The sequence below is a fragment of the Artemia franciscana genome, unplaced genomic scaffold (assembly GCF_032884065.1).
Source record: "Artemia franciscana unplaced genomic scaffold, ASM3288406v1 Scaffold_698, whole genome shotgun sequence".
Classification (NCBI taxonomy): Eukaryota; Metazoa; Arthropoda; class Branchiopoda; order Anostraca; family Artemiidae; genus Artemia; species Artemia franciscana.
Window position 1 is genome coordinate 245,502 of NW_027067138.1, and position 15,082 is coordinate 260,583.

General features: G+C 32.6%; 1 protein-coding gene across 4 annotated transcripts in view; it reads left to right on the top strand.

The window, feature by feature from the left end:
- The first annotated feature begins 1,538 nt into the window (after window positions 1–1,538).
- Window positions 1,539–15,082, top strand: part of LOC136043526 (CDP-diacylglycerol--inositol 3-phosphatidyltransferase-like) — a 42,825-nt gene continuing 29,281 nt past the window's right edge. Inside the window, exons 1-3 of one of the 4 annotated variants that reach the window (XM_065728444.1) lie at window positions 1,539–1,938; window positions 8,235–8,369; window positions 14,007–14,160. In XM_065728444.1, the coding sequence (XP_065584516.1) occupies window positions 1,815–1,938; window positions 8,235–8,369; window positions 14,007–14,160 (413 nt within the window). In that variant the 5' untranslated portion in view covers window positions 1,539–1,814. The remainder of the gene's footprint in view (window positions 1,939–8,234; window positions 8,370–14,006; window positions 14,161–15,082) is intronic. The other 3 variants (XM_065728443.1, XM_065728445.1, XM_065728446.1) reach the window with 3 other exon arrangements.

Below are 15,082 nucleotides of genomic sequence, written 5' to 3' on the forward strand. Positions count from 1 at the left end.
TGTTCTTCAAATATTACTTTGTCACCTCTTTGAAAGTCCCAATGCCCATAGTTTTTTTTTTTTTTTTTTATTTAGTTCAACACCCGCCTAAATATTCCTTAGTAGCTTACTGGAAACAAACAGTCTAAATAGGTCGTAATTTTAAGAAAGATTTTTTTTGTCAAAAGGTGGTTGTATCAAACCTATGGTGATGCCATGGCTTCAAGAAGAGGCTGTGGTTAGAAGACAAATAAAACGGTTTGATTAAAACAACAAAAAGACCAATATATACAAGCCTGCTGTGTAGCTGTGCCGGGGTCTTTCGGTGCAGCCGGTGGGCTTCTGGTGCTATATACCGTATATTACTACACATACCATATCGATTCATATAGCCTAATATCCATTTTTATGGTTTGTATTTGATATTTCAAAATCAAAAGACCTGTGAAGTAGTCTATCAGTTACAAACTATAGCAGTAAGTGAAGAAAAAAGCCAATAACAAATTTTGAATTGTTTGGCTATTGCCAAAGTTTGCTGATTTAGATTATTTATAATTATCTCAAAAGAAAAAAATTGGGTTTTATATATCATTTTGAAAGCTTTTACATGGTAATAACTTTGTAAACAAAGATCATAAAAATGTTCTACCCGATTATCTACCCAATATTCAAACAGCTACCTAAATACCTGCAGCTACTTCCCTTTCTGCTGAAGTTGAGAAAATCCCCTACTGACAAGGGCACATCAAGAACTTTTGTTTTGGGGTTTTATTCTTGGTAAGGGGCTACCCACAAAATTTTGAAAATTTGTGTACGAACGTTTTTGTTACGTATTTAAGAGCATGACTTTTGTTTTGTGGGGGTAGACCCAGTAGCCCGACGCCTCGATAGGACCCTGCCTACATCTACCGTTTTCTGATACAAGAATTAACACTTACATAATGCAGATTATACCATTATGCCAAGAAATACTTAAAAGTACAGAAAACTGTAAAATTTCATTGAACAAGTTATTGGTAACAGTTCAGCCTTGATCAAGAATTCTCAGTAAGTATCTTCTATCTTCATGAATACCTATTCGGGTAGGATATGTTAATCTCTAGTTCGCAAAATTAAAAATATTTCTGAAGTAATAATTTACATTATCTACTACTGTTCTTGATTTGAAATTATTTAAAAGAAACTTTCAGAAAAAGGAGTTTAAAAAAAAAGAAAAGTAAGGCTATATTAAAATTAAGACCTGAAGAAATAGAAATCTACAATAGCTCAAACTCAAACGAAAGCAAAACAGTTCAAAATAGGGATGAAACCTTTTGATTTACAGTGAATAAATATAAAAAAATTTAACTGGATATTTCGAACACACATAAAGTGTTCATCATCAGCAGTAAAACTGTCAATTACTTTATAGTCAAACTACTCAAACTCAAATCGACAAAAATTATTATGAAAGAATAAATAAAGCCCAAAACGAACAGAAATGAAATGAAAAATCATACATACCTTACAGCAGGCACAGAAAAATAGTGCTGTATACATATCTGAAAAAATACATCCACTAAGTAAATATTTTCTGCCGCCATTTTCATTGAGACAAGGAGTGAAACTATCTGGACGAACAAGTTTCGATTTTTGGAATCTAATTTCAAAAAACGGTACGGAAAACCGTTTAGAAAGATTAATGTATTTGAAATTGCACTTGTTTTCAAAATAAGCGCACGCGCTAGTTTCTCGTAGAATCAATAAATTCCTAGTTAACGCCAAAAAACTCTTAAGAGTCGAAACTGATTTATTGCATAGACCTTTGTTTCTTGATAAGAATTATTCTTTAAAATATGTTTACCACAGACAATGTTTTTCTCTTCATTCCAAATTTAATAGGTAGACTAATTAGGTCTAAATTCCTTTGGTTAAGCAAATTAAAAATTTGGATAACACTTATATTACCGGACTATTCAGGTAATTAAGAAATAAACTTACCATCACAGTCAGAATTTACATTCTAATTCCAAATTCTGCACTCATTTGTGTCAGAAATGAACTTTACTCTCCCCCCTAATGTGCAAATTTATACCCTGAATCGGTATTTATAGAGAGTGGGTGTAGGGTTTAATTTTGGTGTAAATGAATGTTAAATTTGGGTTCAGGGTACAATTCTGACCAAAGAGATAATTTTATTTCTTAGCTACCTAAATAGTCTGTTCTTATACACCTTGTCCACATTGATATTGCTAAAGTTCTAGTTAGAGGGCTTCTTGTATCTCAAAAGGAAGTTGAGATAAATAAATATAATTTTAGGATGATTTCTTTTTATTTTTACCTATGAATTTTACCTAGGCTACCAGGCTATCTTTTTCTTATATCTATTGTTTAGTAGAGAGATAAGATATCCAGCTCTTAAATTGTTAATCAACTCTTCCAGAATTAAATCAATATAAAATCTACTGAAGTTAATAAATTTGTAGTTTACAACTTAATTTTGCTAGGATGAAGCTGAACAGCCTATATCATTTAACACCTTTTTGGCTTTTGCAGCAAATTCCATTTTGAACCCTTAAATGAAACTGCCCATAATTCCCAAAAGTTTAAAAACATGCTTTTGAAAAAATTAGCTAGTGAGAAAACATTGCCATTTGTAGCTGATTTTAGGAATAGAAGGTACTTATGTATTACACAAGAAACATACTTGAGAACTTGTATTGCAAACCTGAGAAATTACCTATTTTGTATGGTGTTAATACTAGACAATTAGCTTTGGCTTGCTGTGAAAACACATTGTAGCTATATGTTAATTAAATATTTAGTTGGTATTTTGGTTAGGTTAGTTTATGTTACATATTTAATATAATGTGCTCTGGGCAGCCCCCTTGCATAATTCTTTGTTGTAGTTTCACAGCCAAAGCTAATTATCTGGTATTGACACTGAAAAACAGGTAATGTGTCAATTTTCAATACAAGTTTTCAGTTATGGTTCTTGTATAATACATAAGTACCAAATGGAATTATTTATTTTCCTTAGTCTTGATAGTAGGCTAAAATGTTATTTTGAAAATTAATTTGCAGAAATTTTTAAAAAGAGCTAGAAATTTCTCAGAAATGATGTCATTTTTTAGGGGTTTTGTGTCTTTTTAGAAATTTCAGCTGCAAATGGTAATTTTTTCTTACTAGCCATTTTTTTTCAGAAACATACTTTTAAAATTTTGGTAACTTGGCTGTTTTATCTTATGGGGCCCTATTAAAAGCTCCAAATTAAATTTGTCTTAGAAACAAACTATGAAAAGGCATAAGAAAAAGCATTAAGTTATGTATTCAATTTTGTCCTTGCTAAATTATATTGTAAACTGCAAATTTGTCCTGAAGCCACTTTTACCACTAAGAAAGTAGATTTTTTCACCATTGGATTATTCTGAATTTCTTAAAGAAAAGTGTGATTAGTTAGTATTATGCATTGTCAGTTAAAAAAAGCTTAAAATTTACTTTTCTGTGGTAAAATTCTAACATATTGCTTTTTTTAACTATGAAAGTTGTTATGATGCAGAAGTAAAACGTTTGGAATTATATCAGCAAGTTTATTGATAACATTGCTTGCTAAAGTGTGCCCAAGAGAAACCTGCCCAAAAACCTGCCCAAGAGAAAAATGGTAAAATTATAATATTCATAGATTTTGAGGTACATATTTGTCATTAACTTTATAGACTGCATTGGCCTACCATCACAAAAAAAGAGAAGAAATACAAAAATGGGATTTTATAAGGCCAACAAATATACTGGATACAACAAAACAGATATTACACAAAAAGAGTGCTTTCCTTCCTTAGTAATATTAGAGATGGTCTTGAAAAATCAAGTTCATATTTTCTGCATAAAAATGAGAACAATCTGGAACAGAAAAAAAGAGAATAAAATAAATAAAAACACCATAGCAACCAACATGGATATCAAAATAAAACAAAAAACCCAAATTGGAAGGATTAAAAAGATAAAAGTTTAGATTAAAATAATAGGTAGGAAAAAAACAATCAAAACAAAAAACTCTAACCAGAAATATCAGCCACTCACCACTAATGACTAACAATGATCTTGATTAGAATTTAGGCAATCAACTAAGGTTCTTTCAAGTAAAAAAAAAAAAAAATAACAAGAAGGGAACTGCATCACATTTGTCCAAATTTATTTATTCATTTATAGTAGATTACTTGTAATGTCCATCTAGTATTTGATTTTGAACCAAAAAAATAAGCTTGCAAATGAAATTTGCATAGAAAAGTTATCTGAACTTTACCAATTAATAAAACCAACAATTAGTTAGTAAAATTACCAATGCATCAACAGTTCAAATGGGAGACTTAAATTTATATTGGAAAGGTGGCCAAGCTTCACTACAGGTTGAGCCAAATTCTAATAATTTCTTTACTTGAGCTAACATAAAAATAAAACATCAAGAACTTAAGGTAGTGGTCTCTTGTAGGTGGCATGTGTGTTTGAAACTTGACCTGAGTTTCTCTGAAATTTGGTCAAACTTGACCTTAGTTTTCTGAAATTTGGTTCAAGTCTGTTTTTGTGGTATGAATTAATTCTGTTAATTGCTAGTTTCTGAGTTTAAAATCTTGTTTGAAAGCTGCAAGAGGACATTATGCCAAATTTGGACAGCAAACTCCAAGCAGCTTTTCTTAAATTTGGGTATTTTGATTGTGGCACTAGTTTCCAAAACTCATTTGCAGATTGTGCTGATTATAATGCATTGTAAGACTGTCATCCCCTTGAAGTTCTAATAGTTCCATTTCTCATGGGACACTTTAATTCAGTATATAATGAGGAACTGATAATCCATTTTAAATAGAGACAAAGACCATACTGCCTTTCCATAAAAAACACCAAAAACAAGAAAAACAATAGGGAATTTCTCAATAAAGTGAGAAGTAAATTAGAATGATTATTTTGGCTCTATATCCAAGGGCCATCCTCAGCAATACAAAAATATGTAAGAAGAAAAACTTACAACAGCATAAAATCAATAAAACTAAATGAGTTTTTTTGGAAAAAAGCAATTTTTTTTTATGTTTTATAGAGCCTATTCTCTAGGCTCTATAAGCCTAATAATAATAATATTATTTAGGCCAGCAAAGTGATTGAATATCTTTTTAGTTAAATTGTGCTTAAAAAACTGAATTTTTAATAAAACCTTTATAGTTTTAGTAATATTAGTAATAAATGTATCTTTTTATTCTAATGCTAGGTTGACAATCTGCAATCTAAAGTTACAATCTAATCATACAATATGTAGCTTGGCCATGCGTGTTGTGCTATAATTCAGAAATCTGATTAGGAAAAAGAAATATACCATTTGATGCTATTTTCAAGTATAATAATTGCTGCCATTACAACTCTATTCCAGCCCCTCCCCTAACGAGGTTGGATGTAGCTCTAGCCTACATACACAATTTGTACATACTACATATGCACTATGGAAAAGAGTATTGACGAGAAATATGGGAGGTATTATATCTGTTTGAAGTTTCTGAAGAGTAATTTTTATGTGGAATTTGCCTAATAAGAACATTAATGCTAATTTATTTCAAAAGTAATTGTTAGGTGGAAAATTTTTGATGAGATGCTCTTTGGTACCTGGAAACTAGTTTAGTTAAAAGAATGAAGCATTCAGGAATGATTCAGAGTCCAATTTATGATTTAGAAAGATATTATCAAGGTCATTTTTTGTGCCAACCTTGTTTCTAAGGCTTAGAAAATTCCTAGAGAACAGGCCTAGCTTGACGTCAGAAAGATATGTTTCCTGAATTTTGATTTCAGTCTACTTTCCTTTGACTCTAGGCTTTGAAAACATAATTCAGATGATTTCAGTACGATTTTAATGCATATTCAGACTTCTTTTTCAAATTCAAGAGACACTGTTCTAAATTCTTTAAAACTTTATAAATCAGGATATGGCATGGCTATGCAGTTCAGAACACTTTTTTTTCAACCTATTTCTGGAAGTTTTACTTCAGCTGTAAAAAATATGGTTTGGCCCCACTTTCAGGGATTAAAATGAAAGAAGATTAAGATGGTTGGATCAAGTCTTTGGTCAGAGAATGAGAGATTGCCAGAGGTTGGGACATTTGGCCATCCATCTGGGGCAAAATAAAACTAGGTCATCCCTGCATAAAATGTAGTGGTATCAGGTGTTTTGTTACTCCACTGACTGACTGACTGAATCTCAAACAGAAAGCTGTACAAAAAATGTAGTTCAATCCTAGTTTCTAAGACTATAAAGAATGAGATGGCTAGGACATGTTCTTTGGATGAAGGATGATAGATATGGGGCTATAGACCAAAAAGGTTAAAGATTCTCCAGAGCCAGAGTTAGGATTTTTCTTGGGGGGGGGGGCAAATATGGACTTTGGGGACTCCTTGGTGCACTATTAATTCTGTAAATATTTCAATTTTTTCCAATAGATATTATATGTTTGGCTTGTTTTGAGCTCTTTGCCTGTAAATATTACAAGTTGGGTTTGTTTTGCGCCATCTCTTAGATCCAACCCAGGCATTTCCTAGAGCCATTCATGGTCTTTATCAATGAGGAAAGCTAGCTGGTTTGTTGTCCAACCTTGATGGAGAGGAATTTCACCCCAGGCTCTGTATTGTCAAAAAAGGATCAATCAACTGTGTTGCCAAAGGTGAGATCAGATTTGGACCTATTCAATATACAAAAGTTGAATTTTTTTTGAATTGGCTTTATTTGGTATTTTTGGGCCAAATACACCACTCAATTTTGAATTAAAATCTACTTGGTGGACTGTGAAAAAAAAAAGTTGAGAGTGATGGCTAATTGGAGAAAAAACCAAGACAGATTGACTGAGTGAGAGACAAATCTGGCATAAACCTTTTTCAGAACTTTATAAAATGATGTCATTTCACTTCCTGACAGATAGCCTGTCATCCATACTTCTTAGAGCAGAACTAAGGTAATAGGCATAGAGTAAGGATTATTCAAGTAGTCTATCAGTTCAATGAACCGTTTGAAGGCAATTGAAGAGCCCAAGTAAAATCTTTTGAAAGAATTATGACTGACCATGTCTACAGGACTTGCTGGTAATTGGGCAACTGAAATTGTTCATATGATATGAGCTTTGCCTATGGGGAAACCCACTGGAATTGCAATGGAAATTACCTAGATTTTTGGGTTGACTCATGACAGACAATGTTTCTCTTTTTCATTGGAAACAAACATTAGAAATAATAGCAAACTCCCAAAATAAGCACACTTTTGTATATAGTATTGAGCTATATCCAGTCCCAATAGGGGAGGGAGGGGGCTGGGATGCAATTGTGATGGCAACAAATGTTATATTTGGAAAGAGCATTGAATCTGATCATATGATTTTTTCTAATACCTAATCTCTATTTTATGATTAACATTAATAAATCAAAAAAGGGTTTAGGAAAACATTTTAACTTTATATCCCCATGCAAAGTTGTTTCTGAAATTTCTCTCTTTTTTACAGAGCTCTAGGGACAGCCAGGGCTGTATCCAGGGTTTTTCAGGGGGGGGGGGCTACAGAATTAATTTAAAAAAAAACACATACAAATTTATTTATATTCATTTTTGTTATGTTTTTATGATTCAGACAAACATTTTAGGGGATGGGGGCTCAAACCCCCTACCCCTCCCCTGGGGACAGCTATTGAAGATTACAGCTTGTTTTATGGTTATGTCAACTGAGCCCGGTGGTGTCAATTCATGGAAACTTTGGGAAGGGAGGCTAAAATGTACTTTTCAACATCCAAGGGGGCGGGGATTTTTTTCAAAATCCTGGGGGTATTCTTCATTGGAAACACCACCAAAAAAGTATTTTTAAGATCTAGAGTGGAGGGTGCAGAAAACCTATATGTGCACATCTCATGTTTATTGCTTTTTCAATGAAAATACCAAAAAAGGTATTTTTCAAATAGTGGATATATTCAACGAATATATATAGTTATATAGTGAATAATATTTATATTTTTTATGTTAATTGCCTAAATGGTGGCAGAAAAGTTGCATTTTATGTCATTAATTGCTTATTTTTGTACTTTTCACATCTTTATAGAGGATACCATTTCAGTTATAATACCTAGATTTTGTTCATTTTAATGTTTAAATTTTTAGGAAGCTGGAAAACCCCCTCCAATGTTGGGCTTCGTTTTCTTTGTTTTATTTTTACTTTTTCTTGATAAAGAGACATTTTGATCATCAAAAGTTTTGTATTCTTTTCTAGGATATGCAAGAGTTGTGTTTGGAATTGCAGCATTGTATGTTATGCCTAGTCTTCCAACTATTGCAGCTACCCTTTATTTGTTGAGTGGCTTTTTAGATGCTTTTGATGGGCATGCAGCGAGGCATTTTAACCAAAGTAAGGCCTTTTGTTTTATATTGAGATGCTTTTTTCCTTTTTTTCAGTAATGAATTTTATTGTGCTTGTGTTGCGGGTGGGTGGGATCTTTTATAAGTAAATATTTATTATTTTTTCGAATTTTTTGGGTTCTCTTCAAATGGTACCATCTCCTTAAGTGTAACCAAAAGCTGAACAAGCGCCTGATTGTTTTCAAATTATACCCGGGCCTAACCAAGATACAGTTTGCATTGAGCTGGTGGAGAGATTGTTTAATAGGGATAATGATGAGCAGCTACTGAAGATAGAAATATTGATCGTTAACCTGATTATTATATCTTTCATGGGAATTAACAGATTGCTTGTGTTTGAATTTTTACAAACGAAAGGCGTTGTTAAATTTATGAAATTGTTCTTTGTTTACTTTTAAGTGATTCAGTTTAGCAACGCTGGTAGAACTTTCTGTGTGGCTTGTAAACTTCATAATTTTGTAAAAACCAAAAGAAAAATTGTAGACAATCCTGGTTTGAGGTATGAATTGACCTAAGGTGGAGGTAGAAGGCACAAAATATAGTCCTTTTAATAGGAGATGAAGTGGGAGAGAAGGCATGGGAGATAAAGCTGCAGCAAGTTTAGGTGACAAGGTTGCTAATTGTCCATGTAAAAAAGACCTAGCAATTAAAACTTCGAGTTGATGCCTTATATGTCAGCAATGGCTGTATTTTTTATAAAATAAAATATAATTAATATAAAATCATATATATATATATATATATATATATATATATATATATATATATATATATATATATATATATATATATATATATATATATATATATATATATATATATTAATAATATAAAATAAGATTATAAAAATAATTTTTTATAATTTTCATTTTTTATATAAAGTATTAATGTGGAATTAGTGTTTTTATTAGAGGACGTTTGCCACTTGTAGATATTACCCTGAAAAATCAAGTTGTTGATGAGAACTCAGCGGGAGATAAAGTAGAAATTTAGGTACTTATATGATATACCCCCTTCTAGTATGTTTCTCTTGAGTCTCAATCGTAATGAAATATTAGGTTTACGTTGCGTGGGCAACGTGAGGGGTTGCGGCAACCTTTGTTTGGCCTCGCCGAGTATAAGTGTTGCGAGAGCAACACTTTGGTTTTTGTTTCCTCGCTTCCATTAAACGCTGAAGTTGCTAATCTGTAAGGATTTTTAAACAAATACTAGGTATACCAACTCACAAAAGTTTCAAACCCCTCATCGCTGAAAATCATTGTAGCCTAACAGCCTATTATTACTTACAAGTCCCCTACATGTCTTACCACTGGAATCAAATTGGTCTTATGACCAAATACACCAGAGATAAATAATAGGCACACCAACTAGCAAAGGCTGCAAGCCCCTCATTCGAAGATGATTATAAGCTAACAGCCGATTGTTGCTTAAAACTCCCCTATATATCTCACAATTGGTATTGGCCTATTTTTGGTTTCAGTGTGTACCTTACTACTGAAGTTGGCAACCCCTTTAAACTTTCAAACTGTTATATATCATGAAGGAATTTTTCTACCAAAAAAATGGATGACATATACATTGATCAGCTCATCAAGAGCTTTCGATTGCCGTCGAAAAAAAAATCTATCTGTCCTAGTTTAAAAGTTGACTTTTTTGCCGTAGGCCAAGTTTCTAACGTCATCATTTAGAAAGGAGCAAAGGATAAACTCTAATTTCTTTGGCAATGAGATACCTTTTAAAGTTTAAGAGGCACATCGGATACCATTTCTCTACCGCAATCCTAAGTGCGGAAAACCAAATGGTAAATTCAGCTGAAATCACGAACAGAAATGGGTAGAAACACAAGAAAAAGTCATCCTTTTTGGCCCCATGCAAGAGTTCTGCGAAGCTTTTCAAAATGCAGTCACATTCATTAATCCGGCCGAAGGTCCACACTTCCCGTGAAAACCGCAGAGGTTAAACCCTTGCTACTTTCTAGGAATAAGCTGAAATTGGGGTGCTAAGAAAAAAAAGCACGACAGAACCAAAGTGTTGCTCTCGCAACACAATACCAAAGTAGGATAAAAATTTATTACTTTAAAAAACAAATTATTTTTGTATTTACTTTTCTACTATTAATAAAATCTTATTAATTACTTATAAAACAGTTATTTTTTCATTTTACCACTAATCTGCCTCGATTTTGAGGAGTAATTTTGGACAAATCTGTAATATTGGTGCTGTGTGATGAAAGCTCCCCTCTTGTTTAAGAAATGTCTTGAGTGTCACAAAAAATTGCGTTTTATGCTTAACTGCACAAATAATGGGAGAAGACATTCCCAGATATAAGGTTTTTCAAAGAACTCATTGTCCAGAGATTGGCTCTAGATAGCTCTAGAATTTTTTTCTGACATCCTCCCTTCTTTCTAAGAAATATTTGGAGGCATATACTTTCGTAGGGATGATTGTCATTCACAAATTATTGTGTTCATGTTAAAATTCAATATAAAAGACATGAGTTGAAGGACAGTGTGGAATGTAACATTTAAGAAAGCCTTGGTTCAAACAGTTCTTAGTAATGAACTGTAAGTAAAGAGCTATTCTTGTCAATAGAATTATTTAGCTCAACATCCGCCTAAATGTTCCTTACAATCTTCATCTTAATACTTTAACTTGCGCAGTAGGAATCATTGTAGCAGCATCAGTAGCAGTATGCGCATAACACCTTTGGTTTCTTCCACGTCCCCTTCAACACACGCTGAAAGTTTCAGCTTAGTACATACCGTCAACCATTCCTGAAGCATTTCTGATGCGGATTTGTTTGACGCATCCATTTATGAATTTTTGCATGGCTTCCACAATTTATTATATAATCGAATACGATACGCCTCCCGAATTGAGTCTGGAAAGGTATACCAGACCACCAGACCCGTGTGCCGAGCACGGTCTATCAACATAGGGCTATCATGCCGAAAGGCTAACATGGCTAAAAGAATGGCTATAACAAACAAATCTTTTTCTATTTTTACACAAAAACTCGTATCGGGAGTTCTATACGATTCGGGACTATCGAACAGTTCGTGGTAACGAACTGTAGTAAGGAGCGACCCGGCTCAATAGTAAACGAAACTCTAGAAAAAGGAATTTTGATGCTAAAAGTTGTTTTTTATTTAATTTATACAGTATCTAATGTTTGTTCATATCTGTTTATATTTCTTTTTATTCCATTTGTGGCCTTGTACCGTTTTTCGAATGGGCGATAAAATTATCTATCGAATAATTCATACATAAAATAAACAGGAATTACTGTGAATGAGTTAATGAAACCTAAGGCGAATTTAAATTAAAATAAATAACTGTGTCAAACGTAGACAGCAGCCGTGTCAATTGGGGAGAGGGGGCAAGTGGCCTATGCCACCCTGTTTTTTCGCCTCCTTAGCTTCTGGAAAATACCTTTTTGGATATTTTTATTTGAAAATTTTCTCCTTTTTTGTATTTTCGTCTAAAAATTTTTTAAATAACGAATTTTATCCCCCCTAGATATTGAAAAATCTATTCCCCCTTTGGGTATCAAAAAATATATTTTGCCTCCTCCCCCTTTATCTATATACCTAAAAAAAACTTCTGAAATTATCATTGGTGTAATTTTTGAAGCTGTTTGTTTAGTTTGTTGAAGTAATGTTTTAGACTGACGAATTAAAAAAACGGCTTAGAAAATGCTGCTTTTAAAAGGAACAAATTTTGATCAAATGATCAAAATTTTGATCAATGATAAAAAATTATTAAATTTTACTAAATACGAAAATCAAGCTTGTGATTGGTTATTTAAAGTATAAGGATACTAATTTCTTGAAGTCTCAGCAATTTTCATTTTTAAATATTACAATGACAAACGAGGAATCATCTAAAATATATATTGTTTTCATCGAGATGCAAATGATGTTCAGGCCTTTAGAAGAGTTAGGGAAGGAGTACTACGCAGCTTCAAGACAGTAGCTATAATGACAAAACTTGACCTTTTGTCTACATGATACTCTGACCTTTAGACGGGCTAGGGAGAATTGTTAAAAGATCTATTGTTTGAAAATGAATTGTTTGAGATTGTTAAAAGCCTGTAGAAGGAAAAGAAAAGCTAAAACGACGCGATATTTTGCCTGTATAAAACAAGGCGTTTTCAGCGCTAAATATAGACGAAGAACACAAATAAAATCTAAAATAATCTGTAAAACTTAAAGTTAAATAAAATCTGAAAATAAAGCAATTAAAAGAATAAATAAGAACAAACCAATATCTATATAAACAAGTAATGCTATTGCGATTTATCACCACAGAAGTATTTTTATACTCAATTAAGAGTGACCTCAGTAATAACACAGAAGCAACTGTGGTAGCCCTCCTCAATAGCTAGAGAGAGAAAAAAAGGAGGGAACTTGTGCCCTCTTGTCTACGTCTGAAAATAAAAGGAGAATTGTGTTGGTCTTAATCAATCTAGGATGTCACTAAAGCTAATTTTGGATTCATTGAAACATACAAGAAAGAAGACTAACAAATGGTATATATGGTATGTAAACATAACGTGGGTAAAGCGTACCGTGAAGGCTGATACACGAGGTTAAAGAAGTTTATCGCGGGAATCACGATTTACATCAGGTGCAGAAGTGGGGAATCCTCAGTCTTACTTACAGGTTGTATATTAATGTATGAAAAAAGAGTACACAATGCTGAATATCTCTTAGAAGGTTTTGAAAGAATATTGACAGATTGTAAAAGTAAAAACGATGCTGCTAAACACCTTGAAGATTGACACCTCGGTCCCTCCCTGTATGACTTATGAGGGTAATAATAATAAGGTAATTAATAAATAGTAAGAATAATAATAATGAGAATAAGAAAAAATTAAGAATGTAATAAACAAGAACATTAGAAGCTTATGGTAGAGTTTGAAATGAATTTTCGACAGTGACATAAAATTCCATGCAAGCAAAGTGATGGAGGATTTAAGAGATATTCCCCTTCTAAGAACACTAGCTAAAACTTTCCAAGAAATAGTCAAAATAACAAAAATCTTGATACTTTAGCCTGAGCGCTAATTTAATTAACAGGTTATAAATTTTTGCTTACTACTCTTTTTGTCAATATATTGTGTGGTTAAAACAATGCCTCATGCCCCTGCTGGATTTTAATTCTTATTGATTTCTATTTCTATAAGACCTATTTTGTAGCTTTTAAGACTCCTTCCCCTCTATCTTGTGCCCTTGACACTAACATAGGATAAGCTACGTAACGTTATGAATAATAAAACAACAAGTTTCATATGCTGGATGGTGCTTTTAGGAAAGTATGTGCATCAAGTATAAAAATTTATGTTATGCATTTTTTTTCAAATATTCAAAATTTTTACAATATTAAAAACACTTTCAAAAACGGAACTTTTCGATAAAAGGTAAAGAGCCTAAAGTAAAGAGCCAGAACCTAAAATGAGCAGAACAAGAGTCATATAATAATTCACAATTAAAACAATTACACAAATACGCATTTTAAACCTCCAAGTTTGTAGCTTTTCAGCTCCTCCTTCTATTCCCCTCCTTGTGTTTCCGTTTATACCATTTCTCAACCTAGTTGTGTATAATCCTACTCTTTTGATTAGGTTCACAATTTGGAGGTATGCTCGATATGCTGACAGATCGATGTATGACGATGGCTCTTCTTGTAACTTTGTCAACATTTTATCCGTCTTGGGTTTTTGTCTTTCAACTCTCTATGGTCATAGATATTTCTTGTCACTGGATCCATATGCACACGTAAGTCTTTTCTTTTTGTTTCTTTGTAAAAATAGATAGAAATTTTTTGTTATAGCCATGTTAGTCATTCAGCATGACAGCCGTGATGGCCATGTTATAGCCATTTTTCACACGGGTCTGGTGGTCTGGAATACCTTTCCAGACTCAATTCGAAAGTGGAAAGTGTGCCACAATTTCAAAACCGGTCAAAGAAGCATCTTCTTGGGTGTAGTTGGCGAGTGTGAGGCTGGAAGAAGGGGTAGGATAAATTAAGTAATTTCGTTTTTTTGTTATAAGTATATTAGTTTTTCTTATATTATTTTCTAAAATTTATTATTCAGTAATTGTTATTATTATCTCTTTTTCATTGTTCTTTATGTGTGTTTATTTCAGTGGTGATTTGGTCAGTTGAATAATTTAGTAAATGTGTACTGGTTATGTTTTTCAAACATATTTGTACTTTGTTTGTAACCAGTCGTCAAGCTGGCATGAATTATTTTTAGTTAAGTTGTTGAAAAAAATCCTATCAAGCTAGGCCACAAAACAGGTTTAGTTGCAGTCTTTACAAGTAAAAAAATAGATAGACAATTGAAATCTTACTCCCCAATGAGCATCAGAATTTCATCGAATGCGTTTTTATATAATATCCTCTGAGAGCCCATCCGTATTCAACGATACCCCCTCCCCCCAAAATTAAATATTGATCTTAACATTGCCAAGATATAACAAAAACATAATAAAATATGTCTTGTCGCTGGATTCATGTGCGTACGTTAGTTTTTTCGGTTATGTATAAAATAAGAACAATATTTTATGTAAAATAAGAACATTGTCAAGACATAACAAAAACATAATAAAAGATATCTTGTCGCTGGATCCATGTGCGTACGTTAGTTTTTTCGGTTATGTATAAAATAAGAACAATATTTTATGTAAAATAAGA